At 42.3% G+C, this 23,664-nt stretch overlaps 2 protein-coding genes across 5 annotated transcripts in view; one reads left to right on the top strand and one right to left on the bottom strand.

The window, feature by feature from the left end:
* The window catches only part of CENPL (centromere protein L), a 14,575-nt gene extending 10,153 nt beyond the window's left edge, over positions 1–4,422 (bottom strand). For both annotated transcript variants that reach the window (XM_015586190.2, XM_015586191.2), the window contains exons 1-2: positions 3,720–4,422; positions 1,899–2,075 (exon numbers count right to left, since the gene is read on the bottom strand). In XM_015586190.2, coding sequence (XP_015441676.1) covers positions 1,899–2,072 — 174 coding nt within the window. In that variant the 5' untranslated portion in view covers positions 2,073–2,075; positions 3,720–4,422. The remainder of the gene's footprint in view (positions 1–1,898; positions 2,076–3,719) is intronic.
* A 24-nt stretch (positions 4,423–4,446) lies between these two features.
* Positions 4,447–22,196, top strand: DARS2 (aspartyl-tRNA synthetase 2, mitochondrial). 3 transcript variants are annotated; one of them, XM_006907796.3, is made up of 17 exons: positions 4,449–5,076; positions 5,778–5,877; positions 7,512–7,578; positions 8,760–8,861; positions 9,244–9,339; positions 9,811–9,934; positions 10,642–10,688; positions 11,321–11,427; positions 12,171–12,240; positions 12,962–13,141; positions 14,194–14,301; positions 15,382–15,444; positions 17,359–17,511; positions 18,515–18,730; positions 18,934–19,044; positions 20,178–20,253; positions 20,991–22,196. In XM_006907796.3, exons 1-17 carry the CDS (start codon positions 4,953–4,955, stop codon positions 21,203–21,205), a joined length of 1,959 nt encoding a protein of 652 aa, XP_006907858.1. In that variant the 5' UTR covers positions 4,449–4,952; the 3' UTR covers positions 21,206–22,196. The 3 variants fall into 3 exon arrangements, with proteins under 3 accessions (XP_024899643.1, XP_024899644.1, XP_006907858.1); XM_025043875.1 differs by lacking the exon at positions 8,760–8,861 and having other exon boundaries at positions 4,447–5,076; XM_025043876.1 differs by lacking the exon at positions 11,321–11,427 and having other exon boundaries at positions 4,448–5,076; positions 12,181–12,240.
* The last annotated feature ends 1,468 nt before the right edge of the window (positions 22,197–23,664 follow it).

The raw sequence follows: 23,664 nt of genomic DNA, 5'->3' as shown, positions 1-23,664 counted from the left end.
CACATGGCATGTCCCTGTCCTTCGATCTGCCCAAATGTCCTCAAGAGGCCACCCTACTGAAGTAGCACCTGCCCCCACTCCAACTTGATCACTCTATATCTCCTTAATATGCTTTTTTTCACAGCATTTATTACTATGTGATGTTATAGATCTGTCTGATTGTTATTGTCTGTTTTCCCTACTAGAGTATGAGAATGATTAAAAGAGGGATTTTGTCTATTCTATTCACTAGTACATCTCTAGAATAATGACATCTAGAACAGGTGTTCAATAAATATTTATCGGATGAACACTGATGTTTCACTTTTAGAAACTTCAAATTATAGATTTTGAAAAGAGTAGTTATTCCTGGAGCAACTAATGTGATTGGTTTTAATTAAGCAGTTTTTTAAATTGTTTGGCAATGTATCCATTCTATGACACAATGCCTATATCAGTAGATTAAGTGAAAATATACTTGGGAGTATTTCTGCCAGGCTCTATTAAACCACAGGTACCATTCGAAACAAAAACACTCCATTTGTATTACCCTACAGCATTCCCGAAGGTCTTCACAGATGCCCTATAGGCTCCTAGCTGTATGCTGAATTGAATTTTTCTATAGAATCCATACTTCCTGACAGTCTCACAGCTCCCACTATCGTGTGGAACTTTCGCTACGATTGTCTACCTGACAAAAATATTTGCTTTGACTACAGTATTTATGGAAACTTTTACATGACAGTTTATGTACTTTTTTCTTATTACTATCAAAAGGTATGGCAAAATTGTTTGTATCACAGAGATAAGGGAGCACTGAATTGGGCATTCCAAACTTTATATGGAATTTCTGTTTTCTGATGAGGAACCATCACTTTCATTACCAGCACTAGTAATTTTCCTTTAAGATAGTTTTCACAAAAAAAGGAAAAATTTTCTCATATCTCAAAATATACTATGCACACAACATTGACAAGAAAACAAAGTTACAAAGGTATGAGTGAGTGATCAGCCAGGCTCCTTGCTGAATGACTCAAAACCACACACCAAACTTGTATTGACTAGGGCTTTATCTCATGCTTCAATAAAGTTACAACTTAGTAATCCTGTGCACCATCAGAGTTGTTATAAATCAAAACAGAACATGTTGCCACCAGACAAATCTGGGCCAATTTAAACACCAAAATAATTTAGTAATGAATTACAAAATTTGAAAAACTGGAATTCATGAATCCGTACTGATAAACAGGAGAAAAGAGAAAAGTTTATAATAGAATGCCAAAGGCTGGTTGGTAAATATGGAGTAAACGGAGTTAGAAAATCATTATTTTGCAACCATCATGATAAAGATGGGATCAGGCAAAAATTATCAATAGATGTTAAGTGTATGGGGAAATTTGGACAAGGAACAGGATGTCTACATTATCTTAAAAGTGTCTCCCCACTGCTTCTTAGCAGCACGGGGGAATAAAACAGTAATTACTGAACGACACCCTGACAGGATGAAGAGTTAACATCACCTATGTGGGACCAGATGTCACTCCCCAAGGACACAACAGCACCTATACAATATTCCAGCCAAGAATATATAACTTCAATCTAATCATGATGAAACATCAAATACAAAATGAGGAATATTCTATTTTAAAAAGAGAGAAGAGGAAACGATCCTCTTCAAAAAATATCACTGTCACAAAAGACAAAGAAATATTGTGGCAATGTTCCAGATTAAAGGAGGTCAGCAGACATAACACAGGGGGTCCCTGGTGATGGTGTGAATAACTTTCTTTCAACTGTTTCTCATTTACTACCTGAGGGATTAAGATACTAAAAGTACTAGAAATAGTAACAAAAATTAAATGCTTTGTTCATGTATATTCTCAATTGCTGACTAACACAATGGAACACAAAAAGCATACCTGCAACTGTGGACACTGGGGAATTTTCCTTCGAGGTGGAGTCGGGACAAATGACGTCAGCTTCCTGGCTGATTCTAATCGTTTCTGCAGAGGAGTGGCACCTATGAAATAATCTTTAAGCCTCGAGGGTGCACCCTGTCTAGGAGTTGATTCTGGTGCATCATGAGAATCCATGATCTACATAAAAAGAAATAAAACCACAATTCTAAACACTAGGAATTCTTTCTCTCCCTCCCCATCTCTGCCCCAGTTTCGACTTCAACCACGTCTAGTATTTCTCGCTGGCTACGGGCCATTTTTATGAATATCTTACAGATAACACAAGCACAACAGGCTCAAAACTAAATTCGACTCCTTCCCATCCTCCTTTCAAAAGCTAGCTGGTCCGTTTTCAAATTCCTGTCAATTTTTCAAGTTAATTTAAATCCATTTAATAGTTTCCCACTTTCGTTCTTTAACGGGTAGTCGCTAAACACATTCTTTCGAGTGTTTCCTTCAGAGGTCTCTGCCATCCATTCCCAAAGCTACTTCCTTAGCCAGGTGCTCACCACCTACCGCAGCTCTGCGTTTTCCACATCCAAGCGTAATCACTCTTCAGAAATGGCACTTTATTATCAGACACCTTTGCAAAAACCTTTACGGCAATAAAGTAAATTCTATTCTTCTGCTCTGAATTTAAGATCTTTCTTAATTCAGCTTGTCCTTATCCTCCTACTTCTCCTAGACATATTCTTGCCTTCGTGTGTTTGCCCGTTGACTACATTCCGCATCTGAAGTTTCCTTTTGCCATTCTACCTCCTTTAAGACTGTGCTTGATCTGACTCGATTTCTAGTAGGGAAAAAAAAAACCCTGCACTGTCGGTGGAACTGTAAATTGGTGAAGCCCCGATAAAAAACCGTATGGAGAGTCTTCCAAAAACCAAAACTAGACCATATGACCAGCAATTCCACTTCTCAGTATTTATACAAAGAATACAAAAACACTAACTCGAAAAGATATCTGCACCCTTATGTTTACTGCAGCACTGTTTCCAATAGCCGAGATATGGAAGCAAACTAGGTGTCTGTATATACACAATGAAATATTACGCAGCCATGAAAATAGAATGAAATCTTGTCATGTGCAACAACATAGATGGACCTAGACAGTATTATGCTCAGTGACACAAGTCAGAGAAAGACAAATACCGCATTTCACTGATTTGTGGAATCTAAAAACAAAACAAATGAATAACCAAAACAGACTCAGTGATCTAACTGATGGTTCCCAGAGAGTAGAGTATGCCGGGACGGGTGGAGAAGGAGAAATATAGTCAATAAGATTGTGATAAGTTTACACAGTGACAGATGATTAAGAGAATTAGTGGGGTGCTCACATTGCAAGCTATGTAAATGTCAGATCACAGTATTACACACCTGAAGCTAATCTAACTAATATAATATTGTATGCCAATTATACTTAAATAATATTTAAAAGCCCAGGCAATATATATTTACTGAACATTTCTATAAAACTTTAAAATTCGTTTAAAATTAGCTAGCTCTCCCGCCAAGTGCTGCACTTGTAGTTCATGGCACACAATTACAACTTCGTTGTTTTTCTGGTGTTAAGTCTGTGAAGGAAGGGAGCCTGACTTCAATCGCTTTTCTACGTTGCCACCAGTCCCTGAAGCCAACCGTCCCAAGGCCAAGGCTTAGCCGGGCGCCACGGGCGTAGTGGGAAACACACCGAAACACACAAGTATTATAAAGATAACAACCACATAACAGGGCAAAATATCAAGTTTACTGCCAGTCCTGTACCAACATTAAGCATCTTACCAATGAAATGCTGTGATGACGCTGTCACCCAGGCCGGCTTCACGAATCATGCTTCAAGTCTGGATCCAAAACTACGTAGAGACTGAAATCCCCTGAAGTAAGAAAGTCACCCAAATGGCAGCTGAGAGAGAGACCGGAGGAACACCTGGCCCTTCCAGATTCGCTCGTGCTCCACAAGCGGGTTCACCGGGGACACAAACGTGCCCGGTAAAGACCTCCGCTCCTTCAGACGTCAGGAGAGCCCTGTGACTTCACCCGGAGGGACATTACGCTGTCACCCAGGTCTGCGACGCTCGCTCCTGCTGAGTCGGCCACCGCCCGCGGAGGGGAAAGGCAAAGGACAGTGTGTCCCAACTCGCTCTCTCCACCGGAGCCCTACGGGTGGCCAGGCCAGCTGCGGAACCCCGCCCTTGGGAAGATGCAGTTTTTCCCCCCCGGCCGCCACCGCAGTTTAAAATCGTTTCCCGACTCGCTCTGCGGCCGAACGCAGGGAGCCTCCCGGCCGCCAATTCCAAGTGAGTGAAGCAACGGAGGTCGCCATTTCAACTGAGGGCACGGTCGAGCGACCTAACCATTATCGTCCACCCGCCTGAGCTCGCGGCCGTTGCTCTACGGCTTGTCCCCGCGCGCGAAGCTTTCGTCCAATTTCCGCCCGCGCGAAGCATGGCGGCAGCGCCTGCGCTCTGATTGGTCGGATGCCTTCACCGTAACGTTGCGCGCTCGCGGGCGTTTTGGGGTGCACTCGACTCCTCCCGGCGGTCTACGTGCGGGGTTCGGGCCCTCAGAACGTTCTGGATTTGCCGTCCTTCCTCCTTCTGAAGCTCTGAGGTCGGCCGCCAGCCTGGGAGGTCCTGCCCGCGGGACGCCTCGGGGAGGGGGAGCGGGGCAGGAAGGGCCGGCGTGCGCGCGGAGCCGGCCCCTTCCGCCGCGGCGTGCGCGCGGGCCCAGCCTCGCGCTTCTGGCCGTGGCCGTGGTAGTGAATAAGTGGAGACTGATGCACCGGGTGGCGCGGGTTTCTCCTACCCACTCCCCAAGGGCCCCGGCGACCTGCCAGGACGATCCAGTTTCCTGACACGTGTACTCGAATGTTCGGCGGAGGAGGGCTTAAGTATCGGAGACGAGTGTGGGAACTGCTAGCATTTTAAGGGATTCGTGGGTACTTCCAAAACGGATTGTTGACCGCCATCCAACACCGGCAGTGGGATTCGCCAGTGTCCCGCTCCCTGCGGCACCATGGTCTCCTGCTGGTTAAATCGGCTAAACTGGGAGTTAGCCGCACCCACCGGAAGGATCGGCCAGCTGATCTGGGGTTCTCTCTCCAGGAATCTGGTGCTGAGTCCGCAGAGGAGAATTCCAGGTGAAAGCACTGACGCGCTCTCATCCTCTGACAGCACTTCTTCCTGTTCTCTGCAGGCGCAGGGCTCCCCTTCCATTTCCCCCCTAGTCTTAACTGGATGGCCTTATGTGTAGAAGCAAATCATTCTATTCATTTGTTTTACTATGGTGACTTTGGTTAACGAAATCCAGTAAGTTTCAGGTGTACAATTCAACAGTAAGGCATATATGTTTATTGCGCTGTGTTCTCTGCCCATCATTAGATTTCTTTCTGTTACTACATATTTGACCCCATCTACTAGTAAGAAGCCTAGAAAGTTCTTTCACGTTTAAAAATATTTTGAGTAGTGTTTTCTAAGAGTGCAAGTGACTTTCACTCTAGATTCATACTAAAGTTAGTTACTGCAGCATCAAACTTCTGTAATTCCTAAGGTCCTATTTCACTTGGGAAGAAATGCGCACTATTAGGAATAGGGTAATTTTTGGTCAACGCAAATGCTAAGTGAGCAAAGAAATTTAGATTTCCTAACAGCAGAAATTTACATTAAGACAGTTATTTACTTGACATTTGCAGGTAAATTTAATATTGATGGAATCAAATGACCTACATTAACTATAAATTTTATCCATTGACATGACATACCTAAGATGATGTGATTTGAGTCTTTATTTTTATGCAGTTTGCAAATGAGATATTTTTAATCTTGCTTTTTTCTTTTTAAGAATTCAGTAGCTTTATTGCCCGGACCAACACATGTGGAGAGTTGCGTTCTTCTCACTTAGGCCAAGAAGTCACCTTGTGTGGATGGATTCAGTACCGCAGGTAAATCAAGGCAGATGTTTTAATGTGCAGTGGTGTTCCCAAGGCAATTTCAAACCTTCATTAATTTAAACAGTCAGAAGAATAAAAGCTTTACAACTGCAGGATTCTCAGAATTCACTGAATTTTCAATTTTGTTTCGAAAGACCCAAATAGTATCACTCTCACTAAGTACCAGTAACATCTGCGGAAGTGTGATCTATCACCGACTGAAATATCCCTTGGCTTATGAGGGTTGAAGAGTCCTGACTAGGACAAAATTCTGAGATGTCCTAAATTAAATTACAGCCGGCCAGAGAGTAGAAGGAAGAGACAAAAAGGGCTTAGTCAGTTAACAGCTATAGTCCGAAACCAACAAAAGACTGATCGCACTCCTTAGTGTGTGTTGGAATTATTAACTAATTTCCAGGTCAATTTCTAAGACTATCTAAAAAGAGTGACTAGCCAGGCTTTTCAAGCCCCAGGCCCCTGCTCATTGACACGGGAGCTTTCCGGATTCTGCTGCTCTCCAAATCCCACCCCTAGCCCGCATCACCTTCTCCCGTTCTCTTCGTCGATAGCTAATGTAGATTCTTTCGGAATGGCTTACATCTCCCCCCCGCAAACTTGATGTACAAAGACACTTGCAAAATTATGGGATGATAGACATGTTGTCTTTTCTCCCCAGCCATGCTGCTGGTAGTTTAGACTCCACGCCCAAGACCAGTCATTTTTTGCTGGCAATGGCCTAATAAACCCTTTCTTTTAAAAAGACTTTCAGCCCTGGAAGTTAAAATTTTTGTTTCACAGTCCCTAGGTCCAATAATTGGGAATGGACCAGCTGGTCAGCTTCTCACGAGCATGAAAAAGCTTATTCTAAATATAGGTAGAGAACAGTGATTCCTTAAGATTAGAGCCAATTTTTGTTGTTGTTGTTCATCTCTGTATTCTAGAACATTTCTGAATAGTACATTAATTCACAATAAAGAGATCCCAAATACATAGATTCTGTGACCCTCCTAAAGACTATGTCCCAAATGAATGAGTATTTGACCCATAAGTTTGCTGACTTTATCTTCTCAACTCAAAATCTGGGGAGGCTTTCTGACCCTCTTCTTGGTATTAAGTATGAGATATGTAGCTTCAATACTAAAATATTAGGATTTGGGGGACCTGTGATGGATTATAAAGGTATTAAATTAGTGGTTGGACCTTTTCTAGAAAATTTTAGATTGTATCATTTTTTAGGAAAAGACTATGTTGCTATATTTCAAAAATGACCAATCATGTTTCTAATATTCTAAAGTATTACCTTGGATTTTAATATGTGGAAAGTTTCCAAATTTAATAAAATTTTTTTATAAAGATGTAAGCCAATGAAAATTTAAATTTTTTAAACATCTTTTCATCAATAAGCCACCTGGATAACATTAGTGCGTGTGTATATATAATTGGCAATAAAAATTGAAAATGAAAAAAGTCTTTTTTTCTTAAATAGCTTCATAGAAAATTTCATGACTGTAGCTAATGAAAGCACATATTTAAAAAAAGGAATATGAGAACTCATATGGGTCTTTTGTTTGTTTAATTTATTTTGCCTGTTTCAAGTTTGGGCTCAGAGATTTTATCCTAACATGTTCATTTTCCTCATTAATTAGGCAGAACATCTTCCTGGTGCTACGAGATTCCCACGGGCTCGTTCAAATTGTCATTCCCCAGGATGAGGTACTGTTACCGAAAGCCTCTTTGATGCTGTGGTTAGAGTAAGCTAAGTATGTTTGAGGTTTGAAATTCAGAGCTTAATGAAAACTAAACAATATAAGCAACATTAAGACAAATGACAAATTGGGAAAAAATATTCACTACAAACATGTACCCCTATATAAATATAAATAAGACATATGCTAATGAGCACATCAAATAACAAAGGGCTAATTTCTGTAAAAGGCTACTGCAAATCAACTCTTTTTTTAAAAAGTGACCCACTTCTAGCCAATTACACCTAGGCTGACACAGGTGCAAAATGACATAAATACAAGGTTACTTATTGCAGGATTATTTTTAATAGAAAAAAATTGGGAATCTAGATGTTCCCCAATAAGAGACTGGTATAAAAATTGTATATCCGTACAGCCATAGAAAAAAGGTTAAGAAGCTCTTTATGTACTAAAAAGGGCGGAGGAAACCAAGTATATTGTTAGATAGGGAAAAAATGGGATACAAAGTTTTATGCAGAGTGCTGTTATTATATGAGAGAGAGAGAGAGAGAGAGAGAGTGAGTGTGGGTGTGTCTCTCTGACATGTCCCCAGAAGGACACATGAGTATCTGGTAACACGGTGCCTCTGGGGAGGGGAACTAAGGGGCTTTAGGACAAGAGTAGGAGGGTGACTTCTCACTGTGTATCAATTTGTACCCTGGGAATTTTCAGCCATGTGAAGGTACTACCTGCTCAAAAATAATTCCCATTAAAATTAGGTAAGATAAAGAACTCTCGTTATGATTATTGCGCAGCATTGGTTTCTATTGTGGCAATATTTACAAATGCTTGTATGCCCAAGGAAAATACCTACTCAGCTCTAGTGTTTGACATAAGAGCAATGAATTATCTTTCAGGGATCAGGGTTCATGAACTATGTAGGATTTTTTTGCATTAATCGTTCTCCTTATTTTCCTTTAAGGAAAAATAATTTAAGCTGTTAAGAGTTTGACTTGCTGTATTAAATGGAGTCAAAATGGGGATGCAATTATCAAACTCTTTAATAAAATCATTAAGGACAGCCCCAGTGTATATGGCGGTCAGGCTACATGAGTATTAACATTTTTCTGAACCATAGAAAGTCTGTTACTACAGATTTCCTTTAAGCTCATTTGTTTCTTGGAACTGTTTTCCCCTCTTATTCTATAGTCGGCTGCTTCTGTGAAGAAGATTTTATGTGAAGCCCCCATGGAATCTGTGGTGCAAGTGTCTGGGACAGTGATTTCCCGACCTCCAGGACAAGAGAACCCAGTTAGTAGTTTAGACCTTGTCTATGTAAATTTTACCTGTGCACGTTCACACTTTCTGATTACACATTCAGGCAACAGAGGCCGAGCTCCTATTGGACATCAGGCACTACAGCTCTGTAAGTTCTACAAATGATCCTACAGATCTCCAAGTCTTCACTGCAGACGCACACACCTATATAAATACACATTAGGACATTTGTTAATGACCAGTCACATCAGCTACAGATATGCATAAGAACGTCAAAATCAGGCACAGACATTTACACTATACATTATAAGCACTGTGCATTTTACATTTGAAGTAAATCATGTGTTTTACAAACATTCACTGTGTACACGTCCTGACGAGTGATTTTGAAAATAGGTCTTTTCCTCTCTTTAAGAAAATGCCAACAGGTGACATTGAAATCAAGGTTAAAACAGCTCAACTTCTGAATTCCTGCAAGAAGCTGCCCTTTGAAATTAAGGACTTTGTGAAGGTGCGATCCTCTGTGATTAATAAAATAAGGTCTCTGGAAAATGTTAATGAGCAGAGAAGCATTTCCAGAGTTTTTTAAAGAAAAACTTTAACTATTGCAACATTAAACATTTTGTTATAGATGTATCATGAAATGTTCCATCATTTCTACAATTTCTTGGTGAACTATTCTTAAATAGTGACAACTCATTAAGCTGTTGCAGTTTCTAAACACCTAGACTGTTTTTTAAGACAGCTTGAAACGTGGTTCTATCTTTAAGACTTGGGGTGTGATTTTATTCAAGTTTTTTAGTTTCTTTTTTACATTTTGAAAGGAAATTTATGTCTAGCTTGGAAATGGCCAAGTAGCATAGGAGATCCTATGTCTACTAAGTTTAAGCGTCTAACAGTGATAAAATGTTGGCTTGACTTCCTAAGCATGTAGATATGATTTGAAAAATATTTAAACTCAAAAATCTTTAAATTTGTTTAGAAAACAGAGGCTCTCCGTTTGCAGTATCGCTACTTAGACTTGCGTAGCTTCCAAATGCAATATAACCTGCGGCTGAGGTCCCAGATGGTCATGAAAATGCGGGACTACCTCTGTAACCTGCACGGTAAGGGGGATGGCTGCGTATCCTTTGCAGCTTTTTAGCATCTCTGCTGTTTCGTTCAGCAGTTTTACTACGTCTTCTCGTCAGCATCATTGGATCAGCTGGGGCCTGAGGTCTGGAATTCACTTAATGTGTACAGCAGTTTTTGGAAGGTTACTTTCCAGGCATTTGTCCTACAGTGTAACTTAGTAACTTAGAGCATAAGTTAGTTGCCTACCACATCACAAGTATAGCTTTTCAAAGGTGATGGTGCCTTTTACATTATTTCCCATCACTAGTGAAGGTAGGACAGCCCTTTGGTTGTTACGTTTTCGTAATTTTCATGCTCATGTATCATTTGCTGTAAGCTCAGAAATGACATGGAAAATAAACTAGACTCATTAATGAGTCCTGGGGTTGTTTCTACTCTATTTGTGTTATTTCGCTACACTAGCAGAACATTTAGAAAACCGGAACAGTCCAGTAGACAGGAATCCATCAAATAATTAGAATTATTTCATGACAAAAGCATCAACTGTATGAACAGAATAAGATTTATGAAAACCTTCAGCTTCCTCCTTGGAGTTGTAGAAACCAGGATCCGTGGGCTTGGTAACTTATTTCAGTCAAAATTCCTAATGAAGGGCAGCCTCAAGTTTGTTGGACTGTACCACAGACATCATATTTGACAAATTCCTATGTATTAAGTTGAGGCATTTCTTTCTGTTTAGGGTTTGTGGACGTGGAAACACCAACACTGTTTAAGAGGACCCCAGGGGTATGTACGTTCCTTAAGTCAGCCTACCGATGTCCTATTAGTTATAAAACTGGACCACTCCGCTTTCACTTATATTCACTTGGTTGTATTTCTTTTATTTATTTTACTACCTCAAGATGGTCATATTAACTAGATTTTCTTAAGAGTCTAGAAAATTACATAGGCCAGGTTTTGAGTCAGAATCCTTTTATTCAATGTGAGTTTTCTTTCTTTTCAGTTTTATAGATGCAAATCAATAATGAATTGGTTCCTTATAGATCTCTTCTTCATTAAGAGCTAACATTTCTAAATCTTGATGTTTAACCTATTTATACAGACTATGGACTTGTAAAACTATAGTTTAATTTAGAAAAGCAGTTAGGAGACACTCGAATAGGAATTGATGCACAAAATTCGTTTAGCTAGTAACAGACTTGAGAATTCATTTTAACAAGCATACATTTCATACCTACTATGTCCAAATATTATTTAAAGCCTACTATGTGCAAGCCTTTTGGGGATTGCAAAAAATGATCTGTCATTGTGGGGACTTTGCTCTTATTTTATTTCACTGAGGGCTGAAATAGTAACTTCCTCCAGTTCTTGGGTTTCTGTTTTTAATAGTACCCCTGTTCTCCCTCTCTCATTACAAGGGTGCAAAAGAGTTTGTAATACCATCCAGGGAACCTGGGAGGTTCTATTCTCTGCCTCAGAGTCCTCAGCAGTTTAAGCAGCTTCTGATGGTCGGTGGTTTAGACAGGTGAGCTTTCAGTAGCTGTCAGAAAAATAAAAGTGGGGAGGAGGGGAAAAATTGATCTCTTAAAAGAAGGTTAGAAAATGTCTGAGAGTTTGGAAAACGCAAAATACCCTAAAACTTCATGGTCATCATTTAGTGAGGATTCATTGGGTGGCCACCAAGTACAGAACTAGTAGCTGTGGCAGGGGATTCAAAACAAAGAATGAGTTTTGCTCTCAAGGAGTTAATGGGTCTGGTAAGAACAGGATAATAAAATCAACTGTGACGGAAACCAAAAATAAGTGCATTGAGAGTTGCAAAGTAGGTATTGAAAAGGTTTGAAATTTTATTGTCTTGGGAAGTGTTATAAAGAACTTTCTGAGCTAGGCCTCCTGGGAAAGAGCTGCATTTCAGCAGACGAAGATGAGCGTGGAGGGCATAGCACAGGAAAGCTATTCATGGAGTAGTACAGGTTGCAGTGCAGCCGACGCAGAAGGGTCTGGAAAGAAGCGTGCGCCGCCTTGCCTATCGGTCTCATGTGCGGCTCTCCAAGGGTGCCCTTGTGTGTCTCCAAAGCAATAGATAGAACAATCCATTTCTCATGGCTCAGCCATGTAGCTGATTAGAACACCATGAAAGATTTTTAAATTTCTTACATCCTTTAGTTACCATTATTCATTTATTTCATATCTGTATTGCCATGAACTTCTGTTGAAAAGTGTGTAAGTCTTCCCAGAACCATGACTCATGCCGTTTTTCAACTGTAGATATTTTCAGGTTGCCCGATGTTATCGAGATGAAGGTTCGAGACCAGACAGACAGCCCGAGTTCACTCAGGTACTAAGTTACGTTCACTTGTCTCTCACTGGTTCCGCCTCACTACAGCCAAGTATTTCCCGACCAGAACAGTAGTTACATATACTGTCCTTCTCATTACATCTTATCCATCAGATATTTAATGAAACTAGTCTGCATTTCAGATACTGATTATTTCCTTTTTGATCTATTTCCTGTTTCCTTTTTACACTGAGAATAGTTATCAAGTACGCAAAGCCAGAGATTCTCACAGCGCTTCAATGGTCATGATGTGATAACGTTCTTAAGATATCTCTTCTACATTAAGAACCAATAATTCTGTGTATTCTTGATATTTAAACTATTTCTCTAATCTGTGGATTCATCAGAACTATTGTGACTGGTTTCTGTATGTAGCATGTTAATCAGTGTGGCAAAGCACACAAGGCATAAGCTTTGAAGGTGGCCTGACCCGGGATCAAGTGTAGCTCCACTGCTCACCAACTACACGTTCACAGGCAGGTTACCTAGCTTCTCTGAGCCTTAGCCTTGAGATGGTCATGGATATTAAACAATCTGATGTGTTTAAAGCATTAGCACAGTGCCAGACATAAAACAGCCGTCCGGTAGTGTTTGTTCCCCTCTGTGTAGTAAGTATTTATGTCCCGAATCCTATGGTGACTTGAAACCAGAGAAATATATAAATACGTACATGTGACTGTTGTGGCTGTTCAAGTTAGTTACCTATGTCATTTGGTTTCAGATTGACATAGAGATGTCTTTTGTAGACCAGACCGGGATCCGGAGTCTCGTTGAGGGTTTGCTCCAGTATTCCTGGCCCAGCGACAAAGGCCCTGTGGGGGTTCCTTTTCCTTCTTTGACTTTTGCTGAGGCGCTGGCCAGCTATGGAACTGATAAGCCCGACACTCGCTTTGGGATGAAGGTACTTTTCACTGTCCAGGTCTCTGGCCCAAACAGTCCTGCAGTCTTTCGAACCACTTTGAAATCTACAACGAGTTACACTCACAGTTTTATCATATTTTTTTGTCGTTACCTTGGCTTGTTACCTTTGTCATGGAGATACGCCGAGAGAATAGGAGCTTCTTAGCGTTACAGTATTTTTTCCCTGTCTTTTACTGTGTTCCAAAGCCCATTTCCAAGAGCGAGGTTCTGCAATAAAGTTTTTATGACTGACAAGTTATTCATCACATGGGCATGAATGGTAACTCAAAAGGGAAAAAACCCTAATCTGCCCTCTCGTTTTTCTTCAGCTAAACTGACACTTGGAAGGCAAATGAGGAAGAGTTTATTCTTTTCCATTGTTCTTTAAAGAGCTCAAACGTATGGAAACGTTTATTCACATTATTAAGATGGACACACAGTAACTAAGGGTAAGGGTAGGAGGTATTAGGAGCAGTTTCCATCAGCGAGCTCCTCGGTAGTTGCTGTTAGAAAGGAGCAGCCCTTGTCTTGGTGATGCAGTGACGTTTGTGTCTGTTCTCAGTACACGGTCCTTAGAAACAGCTCTGCTCGCTCTGTGTATACGCAGTGCTCAATTCTTAGAGTGAAGAACACAGTACACAAAAAGTCCTGACTGCCTTCTCCCAGCTGCCAGCTCACCACCCTTGTTTCTTCGTGTGTCACGTGGAATAGCGGTTCTTACGTCAGCCCACGCAGGTTCAACTCTGGCTCTGCCACTTCCTAGCCGTGTCATCTTGAGCAAGGCATTTCCTTCTCTGCGCCTTGGACTCTTCATTTATTAAGCAAGGATAATAAGAGCGCCTGCTTCATACTCTTGTTTTACAGATGAAATAAATTAATACTCACGAATAATCCATCATTCGTTGTCATAGTGCCGACCCGTGGTAACCACCTTGTGAATGTACTCTATATGTGTTAACAGATCTGCTTTCTTCTCTAAAATCTTGTTTGTGAAATGTTTTGAGATAAAAATTCCTTCATGTTTAGTTGACCTTATTTTTACCCGCTTTCCAGATCGTAGATCTCAGTGATGCGTTCAGAGACACAGAGGCTGGGTTCCTTCAAGAGGCGCTTGGGACGGCCCAGGGCACCGTCAAAGCCATGTGCGTCCCTGACGGAGCGGTAAGTGAGGCACAGTTCTCCGTGTGTGCACTGTGTGTTTGGGAAGTGCGGATGGTCAGTGTCGGCACGTTTCAACTTCAGACAGAGCAGTTCTCTGCAAACAAGAATATATGTTCTTATATCAAGTCTGACGGTGTCTCTAAAACTGTAAGTAGAAAACAACAAAACCTTATGAAAATGAGTTTATGCTCAAGATCTAGATCTTTTTTCTTCTCTAAACAATGCTATAAAGTACTCCTGTACTTCATTTGGGATCATTTCCGCCAGTAATGAGCAAAAAATAGCATTCATATTTTGTCTCCAGCCTCAGTTTGTCCAAGGACTGTTAGCTTAGCCCAACATAACCCTTGTATGCTGGTTTTTGAACAAGATCACTATTTTGAAAGACTACTCATTTGGATATATAAGCTTATTGAGTATGTTCAAAATGGGAGTAAGAGTTCGGTCTCATTACTTTTAATTCACTTCCTATGTTCAGTGGAATGTAATGTGGTATCCATACTGTAGTCCAGACATGATGAATAGATTCAGGTAAGCTCAGTGTAATGAGTGTCGCCTGTATTATTTAGCCCAAGTTGAGGATGTCCATTCTTCCCTAAGTAGATCGTAAGAGTTGCTGGGTCATGAGACCCATCTCCCCCTTCCCATGTCTCCCATACCCAGTTAAGGGCCCCATGACTATTAGTTCTGATGATAGTGTCTCACTTAGAAAGATATTGAGACAATTTAGAAAAAGTTAAAGAATTTTAAGAGACTTGAAATATTCAAATTCTGAATCATCTTACTGACCTGAAAGTTATTTTTTCTTTCACAATTCAGTTGTAAAGATTCAGTTTGAACCTTTATCCTGCATATTACATGGAATATATTCACAGCGATTTTCAGTGAGACTTGCATAATTGGGGGGAAAAAAGCCCTGTAACAAGCTTAAAAACTTTATCATTTGGCAACAGAAATTAAATTTTCGTTGAATCTATTGTGATGGAAAGGCACAACATGTATTTCTGTTCCATTTGATATAAACATGTTTATGAAGCTGAGTGTCATATTGATGAGTTTACTCCGATTTTCTTTCATCAGAAATTCTTAACAAGGAAAGACATTGAACACATTAGAAAATTTGCAGCTGACCATTTTAACCAGGTAAGGAGTTAATTAGAGCATTTTTTCCTCTGTCTTTTATGGACTCAGTGTTTTTAACTAACAATTGCTCGAACGCTCACGCTGTTAGTTTCGAGGGTCTTGTTCTTTCAGATCATCCTTCTACTTTTCCTCTTTTTATTTTTAAACTTAATCTTAATCTCTGGGTATAATTCTAAGATTTCAACTTGGACAGTTGAATTCACCGTTAATCATATTTTTAAAAGAAACGATGGAACTTCAGTCCAGTTAGGAAGACAAGCAGAGCCTCAGTGCCCAAGGTTTACATGAGAGTGTGGCAGGTGGGAAAGAAAGCCTGTACTCATTGTTCTTCTCGTACTGGTTTTTAAAACTCCGAATCCACCTCTGATGGACATGTTCTATGTTCTTGGCTTGGCTAATGGCAGAACTAAAATACGGAGGAGCAGGAGTGGAAAGTGGGCATTCTTACATTCTCACTGGAAATATAAATTGCCTCGGCCATTTTGGAAAGGCTTTTTGAGACACTAATTTTCTGTGACACACTTGAAATAAAGGAAGGACCCAAAATATGAGGAGTCTTTATGCTCATCACAATATCATTTATAACAGGAATAAAATGAAACCATATGGGAAGTGATTAAATAGATTAAAGTGTAATCAAAGGAATTCATATTAAAGTTTGTTCTAAAACTTTGTCTCCTAAGAGTTTGCAATATGGGGAAAATGTTCGTAAGAAAAGGAGAACACAGAATTCCACGTACGTGGGTCACAGCTGACTCTCACACTGTTTGTGAATTGAAAATGGACTGCGCACCTGTCGCACCAGCGCCTCCCAAGCCTCAGAGCTCAAGCTCAAAGAGATTTTTCAGTATGAGAAAGATTAGGATGGTGGTTTCCAAGGCTGGCCGAGGCATAATGGAAAAGTCAGGAAAATATAAAAAGTTTTTCATAAAGTTAAATGAATTTAAAGAACTATCCTTTACTTCTTGGCTTTGTTTTTTTTTTGCTATAAAATGCTCTTTTATGAAATGATAGCAATAGTAGATAATATTTTGGGTTTGTTGTATGCCCTTGATATAATTCGAAATTGGCAACCCTGTATCTCCTGATTTGGGTTCTTTATTTTTATTTTACTAGTGTCTGAAACCTGCATCTAGGAGATAAGCCTGAAGGTTAACTTGGCAGCCTTTAACTTGAACTATTACTACGTTTTCTTCTTTTCTTCTTCTACTCTTTCTTTTCCTCTTTTCTCTTTTACTTCCCTAATTTTCTAAATTTTTATATTAGAAATGAGTTCTACTTGTTTTTTTAATTTATTAGTGTTTTAACTTGATTTGGCTTGAATTGTTATTAGCGTTTGTATATTCTTAGCAGTATGCGCATGCCCGCGGTTGAAAAACAATGAAGAACGATTCGTAATGAAACGCGTTAGTGTTTGCACTAGCCTGCGCCACCCTGGTCCCATGTCGCGCGGTCTGTTTCCAGACGTCTGGCCACGTACTGCCCTTTTTCCCCTTCTTGTCCATTTTAAACTTTCCCTGTTAACTTCCTGCAATGAGACGAAGCTCCAAAAGAGCCCTGAGCGTGTCCAGGATTCTGCAGGGTAAAATCAGTGGGCTGCTTCGCGGTCTCTGGCCAGAGCTTCCTGCACATCGAATCTTTAGTCATTCCTGTTCCATTCACTTGCAACCTGCCAGAAACCTGCAGAAAGCTCTTCTCTGCTGATATTCCTCCTCGTCCTCCATTCTCTCTGTTTTTTCATTGTGATGAGATTACTTTTTTAATTCCATTAGTATCATTTTGAAGGGGTTCAGGGAAGGAATAGAGATCATCTCATGCAGATTCTCTCCTATTAGGAACAATAAGTCCTTGTACCACAAGATAGACAGGCCGACCCCACTTTTTAAAAAATCGGAGTCTTTGTCTTTATCACAGGAAGTCTTACCTGTATTCCCAAAAGCCAATCGGAACTGGAATTCCCCGGTCGCCAAGCTCATCGTGGAGGAGCAGGGGTCAGGACTCATGAGACGCATGCAGGCCCAGGAAGGGGACGTGCTCCTGCTCACGGCCGGAGAGCACCCGAGAGCGGTGAGAAGTCCTCCCGTGCCGCCGAGGCTGGCCGGCGCCCCTCCTCCCCGCACGCGGCGCGGCTTTGACACTGGGCGTTCATGTCATCAGACAGAGCTGAAAGATAAATATCTTTCAGTGCTTCATAAAGCGTCTAGAAAAACTAGGCTTTTTTCACCAGTTACCAGGCTCCACGGGCACAGTTCACACAGATCGGACCTGGCTCTCATTAGGAAGGCCACTTAGAGGGATGTTGGCATTCATTATACAATTATGAAAAAGTAGTTTCATTTTCGAGGTTTTGCACAGTCTGAATGGTGGCCGTCACAGTGACGATGCCCTTACTGCTCCCTTACTGCTCCTGACGGGTGTGGTGAGGATCCGGTGAGTGCCTGCATGCCGCCCATGTCCAGGAAACGCTGGTTCACCGGCGGTGGTGTGGGTTAGAGTGTGACTTCTGGAACCAGACTTTGGGGGTCAGAAAAAAAACTCTGTCTCCTCCACTTGTGTGTGTGTGTGAGCAAAAGTTTTAGCCTCTGTGCCTCAGCGTCCTTATCTTTACAAACGTAAGAGTATCAGTACTTCTCTCAGTAGGGTTGGCATGAGGATTAAATAATACACACCGAGTACTCAGAACAGTGCTGGGCTGTAAACACGAAGTTCTTAATAAGTGAATCATCACGACAGCCTTTGGAGTAGATGTTTTCATCTCCATTTTACCATGGGAAAGGTGCAGACAAGTTAGGGACAGACCCAAGGAGGGACACACCCAGGCCAGTCAGGCTCTGATAGCTGTGTGCTCAGTCGCCGTGCTGTGAGGTGCTCACCACGCTGCTGAGTCTGACAGTCATCCCCAGCCGTGTCGCAGTCAGGTCATCCTCCCGCCTTTGTCTCCGGAGAAACTTAGGGTGTCCCTTCTATCACTGGCGCATCCTTTCTCAGACAGTGGCCTGGCTTCAGAATCCAGCCGTCACTTGCTGCCTGCTCTGTCACCTACCTCGATGTTCCCGTCTTCTGTTTGCAGTGCTCTCTGTTGGGACAATTACGACTGGAGTGTGCCGACCTTCTGGAAGCGCGGGGCGTGGTGCTGCGTGACCCGGCTCGCTTCTCTTTCCTTTGGGGGGGATTTTTTTTCTTCCTGCCCAAGGCGGGGCACCCCGGAGAGCTGGAGTCAGCCCACCACCCATTCACTGCTCCCCACCCCAGCGACGTCCACCTCCTGTCTGCTGAGCCCGAAAAGGTACCTTACCTGCCCTTCCAGGTAAAAAGGAAACGTGGGAACAAAGGCAGAGGACTTCCCATTGCAGTCCGGCCCTGTTCTGGAAGCCCCAGAAGAAACCGTCGGGTTTGAGTCAGTAGTTAACATTCTCTGAGCAGCCGCGATGTCTTCAGCCTGCGGAACAGAAAGCCAGAGACTCTGACACAAAGGCCTGAATCTTCTAGGTCCGGAGCCAGCACTATGACTTGGTTTTAAACGGCAGCGAGATAGGAGGCGGGTCCATCCGAATCCACGATGCGCGGCTGCAGCGCCACATCCTGGAAACGGTCCTGAAGGTGACCTCGTCGTCTACCCCGGCCTTGGCTTTTGGAAAACTAGAATATTTACCTGTTAAAATGCGTTATGATGGAGGCATCACTAGGCTTAGAACAGTGCTGGCTTGGCTCTCTGCCTTCAGTGCAGACTTCGGTCGGTAAGCGACGGTGGCTGTTCACGGGTGCTGACTGGCCTGCCAGGCACTGCTCGGTTCTTTGTGTCATTGACACACATAACCCTCGCAGTTACTTTCCGAGATAAACACCCTTATTCTGCCATTTTACAGATGAGGCACTGAGGCAGATTAATTAATTCGCCCACAGTCTTGTTTTGTGGACTGACTCCCGGGTGCACGCTGGGCTGGAACTGTGGCTTTGAGGTCGGTGTTGGCAAACTCGAAGCACCAGCCCCCTCACGTTAAGGGCACCGGGGCCCCTAACACACCGCGCCCCAGAGTCGCAGCCTCCAGCCTTCCGTTTGGCAGCCTGTGTTTTTCATTCCTTTCTCTGCCAACCTTCTGAGAGTCAGTGAAAACACATCGCTCCCGCCGCTCCCCTCCACACCGGTGGCCCTGCCCTGCCGCCCGTGACAGTGGGACACGCGGGAGCAGAACGTAGCGCTGCCGCCCGCCAGACCAGTGCCGTCGCCAGCTCTCACTGTGAGGTCCTGGCACGGCTTCCTCGGAAGCGCCCCGCTGGATTCTGATCTGCAGTCTGCTTAGAGAACCGTTCGCGGACAGAATTCCAGTGTTTCCACGTGCTCGGCCCCATGACTCACTCCTGGTCACCAAACCCAGTGGCCCGTTCTCAGCCCCCAAGCTGCCCCGCCTGTCCCAGCAGCGCTTGACACTTGACCCTCCCCAGGCCCCCGTGCAGAATGGTTTCCTGCTTTCGTCCTGCCTTCCAGAGCCCGCCCCTCCATGTCCGTGCGGGTCTGACTCTGCGGTATCAGTATAATAATAGCTGCATTTAGGGAGACCAGGCGCCTCTCTGCATGTTTAATATCTGTGACTTGTCCTGTTCTCTTACTAAACTGTAAACCTATTAAGGTTCTTTTTTAACTCAGCTTTATTTTCCCTTTAACACCTCAGCACACCGTATGGCGCTTAGTGGACCCTCAGTATATATTTAAATTGAATTTCTTTTAATTTCAGGAAGATGTGACATTGCTCTCCCACCTGCTCCAGGCTTTGGATTACGGGGCGCCCCCTCACGGAGGAATCGCCTTAGGTAAAGTCTGTCCTTTTACAAGCTGCATTTCGATCCCTAGCACTACGTCTCAGATTTGAGCTTAGCTCATGGGGGGTGATGGAGGAGTAAATAAGGTAGGGGACGAGCCCAAGGGTCCTACAAGACCTTGTTTTCATTTTAATGATATATTTTTTTAAACATATTTTACTAGTTATAAAGAGCAAACTTAACAAGGAGTTTGCAGTTGAGAGGCTTTTTAATAGCATGAAAGTACGTAGTCTGCACTGAGGATCGCCCACAGCCCCGGGGCCCAGACACACTGATGAGGGTCTGGGAAGCTCTGCTGCGGGGCCTTCGGCCGGTTGACAGGAGCATCTGCCGGCCAGGGCCGTGGTTGCTCACGCTGCTTGTTCTGTCAAGCAGGGCAGAGTGAGGAATTCTAAGAAGCCCACCCGGTTACAGGCCCTCAACAGCACAGACCGGTGTTCTTGGCGTCCCCTACACAGCACCTAATTTTGCTCAGGCCTTAGTAAGCCCTTGCTAAGGGCTCATTAAACTACTGCCACCGTAGATCCCAGCAGCATGTGAATATTGGTCCTGAGTATTTTTCTGAAATGCAAACAAATGAAAGTTCCCTAAAAAGGCAGTGAACTGTGCTTGGCTGCAACTTGGTAAAGATTCTTGTTTAAAAGTTCTTTACAACCTTTATAGAAAAATGAAGTCCATCCTAATGTTAGATTACATGCTCATCTGTTAATACTGTATTTTACTCACAGGATTAGACAGACTGATGTGCCTTGTCACCGGAGCACCAAGCATCAGAGACGTCATAGCCTTCCCCAAGTCCTTCCGGGGGCACGACCTCATGAGCAATGCCCCAGATTTCATCCCTCCTGAGGAACTGAAGCCCTATCATATCCAGGTCGCCTGGCCAACAGACTCAGAAGCAGAAAAGAGCTCGATGAATGATCCTCGCCATCCAGAAAGTTGAGCTTTTGTGTCTTGTCACCTTTGCTTCCTCGAGGCTGAAATGAGACCGGGAGTCCTGCCACAGAGCTGAGAAGTCTTTGGGTAGAAGGTCTCCAGGCAGCATTCTCCACGGTGAAGAAACAGATGGAAGGTGTCCAGTTTTGACTTGATGACATGCATTATTAGGATTTTTTTGTTTGGGACTCTTGAAGCTTCTTTTTACTTGGAGAAATGTGGAAGATGGCTCTTTGTTGGGGTAATACAATGGCTAAGTGTTTTCTAATCATGTTTTTCATACCTGGATAGTAGGTTGTTCACTTAGGGCAGAAGTAATCAAATCATGTGTGAAATGTGAGAAATGCTTGCCCCACGGACTGGCCAGCTGGGGAGAAGTCAGTTTGGCCTTGTCAAGAGAATCCTATAAATGAAGCTGGACAGTGACATTTCACTATTAACATAACATCATGAAGCACAATATAATCAAAAAATCACTGAAATGAGAGACACAGAATCTCAGCGCTTCACCTCAAGTGAGTTACATAAACCTCTCAGCCTCCCTCCTCCCGTGAAACACGAACTGTACCGGCCCTGGCAGCCCCACCCGGCCCTTCTTGCCAGAATCAGAGGAAATAACGTATGTGCGAGATAATGTAATAAAAACACTTTGAAAAACTGTCAGGCATGATACAAATGGAAGATTATCCATCCATCTATAAACAGACACAAGTATATCTCTGTATTTTATAGTGTAAGATTAAACAGAACTGGTATCTGTACTAAAAGAAAAACAAATTATTAATCAATATTGTCTATATTTCTTTTAAAAAATCATTAATCCCTAAGTTTCCTTCAACCATAAGTAATTGAATATATTGACCTTAGACCAACCTCAAATGTGCAAAAAAGTGAACACTCAAGTCCATTGTGATTTTCTTGCACATTCTGACACAGATAAAAGCTTATGATTAATAACTATAAAATGGGAACAAGGCCTTAATGAAATTGTTCTACGTTATCTTCACTTTTGCCTTGATATCCTTTTGATATAATGTATAAACACTGAGCATCAGTCTCACGTCTGTGCTTCTCTGTGCTCTAAGCCATGTGGTGCCGTAATCATTTCCTATGTGAAAGTAAAGTCGGCTGCATTTCCAGATCTCATTTGTGACTCGTAGTGAGTGGGCCGTGGAGAGCTGGTTCGCCACTGGGTGGAGCCGTTCCCTGAAGCTGGCCCCTCGACCTGGTGTGGACCCTGTGTCCCCCGTCTGTGCGTGTCTGGCAGAGTGTCCAGCTCTGCCTCCCCTTTCTCAGTGGAATGTCTAGAGATGCCCTTTACTGGGTAGGAAAATGCAATTTTGCATCCATTTATCCCACGTGGATGTTTCTAATTTCTAAATATAAGAAATTCACTACTCACTGTTGAGAGCCTGACTGACCAAAATATTATCTTTCCACCATGAAATGAGAGTTACAGAAAAACATCCAAAACCTAGAGGATCTTTTCTAGCCTATAAATACCAAAAGCCCCAGGTCCCCAAAAGTCACACAATCCTGTGTTGGCATCTCAGAGACCCTAGTCACTTGGGGCATCACTCAACTTTTCTTCAGTACCGTCTGTCAGGAAAAAAAAAAAATGCTTATTCTGAAATCCAGGGAAATGTCACTATTTTAAATCATCATTGAAGTGGAATGAAATTTAAAATATTTCCTCAAAAATTAAGGAACTACTTACTAATGAAGTCGAAAACAACACAACCAGGATCCTAAAATGCACAAAGTAATTATAAACTGGAAGCTAAGATTATTCCAGATCCAATCTCCAACCTCCTAGGGAATTTAGATTTATCCTATGTTGAGAGTTTTAAAAGCAAGATAAGCAATTGCCAGCTACACCACTGATAGTTATTAGCTTCAAGAGAGTTTTGTGAACAATTTCTCCTTGTAGAGAAATATATCAGATGATGAGTCTGCAGGATTGCTTTGTGCTCTTGGGTTTTGGTTGAATAAAACTGCATCTTTGCAGCTGCTCTGCCTGTTCCCAGAATTCCCTTCCTGAAGAACCAGAACTCTGACATCACATTCCTTGCGGATTTTCTGTTAAGCGAACATCTTAAGGATCCTGCCGCAAGGATGCTTTTTGCTCATTTCAAGAGTGAGTTACTCGCAATGTGAGAACCAGGTACACGATGAACATCTGTATTTAAGATGACGGACCCCTCATATTCTTTAAAAATTACTGCAAACCCCAAAGCTCTATAGTGATCTATTACGACTGCAGTAGGAACTGATTTCTGATAAACATTTGAATTCAATTGAAAATAAACCGTTTCAGTAACACACAGCATATTTTACTTAAAAAAATAATTACTTTCTAAAACATTAGAAGAGTCATTGTTTTACATTCTGCAAATCTTTATGATGTCCCTAGATGCTCAGATCTGCTTCTGCATTCCATCTGTTGTGATACATTGTTTTGGTTGA

The sequence above is a fragment of the Pteropus alecto genome, unplaced genomic scaffold, assembly GCF_000325575.1.
Source record: "Pteropus alecto unplaced genomic scaffold, ASM32557v1 scaffold101, whole genome shotgun sequence".
Lineage (NCBI taxonomy): Eukaryota > Metazoa > Chordata > Mammalia > Chiroptera > Pteropodidae > Pteropus > Pteropus alecto.
The sequence above is the reverse complement of the archived record's forward strand: the minus strand, read 5'-3'. Positions and strand labels throughout refer to the sequence as shown.

Coding starts and splice junctions, on each gene's coding strand:
- DARS2 (XM_006907796.3), top strand. CDS start 4,953: ATGGTCTCCTGCTGGTTAAATCGGCTAAACTGGGAGTTAGCCGCACCC. Junction 9,935..10,641: donor CTACCTCTGTAACCTGCACG/GTAAGGGGGATG, acceptor CTTTCTGTTTAG/GGTTTGTGGACGTGGAAACA. Junction 10,689..11,320: donor TGTTTAAGAGGACCCCAGGG/GTATGTACGTTC, acceptor TCTCATTACAAG/GGTGCAAAAGAGTTTGTAAT.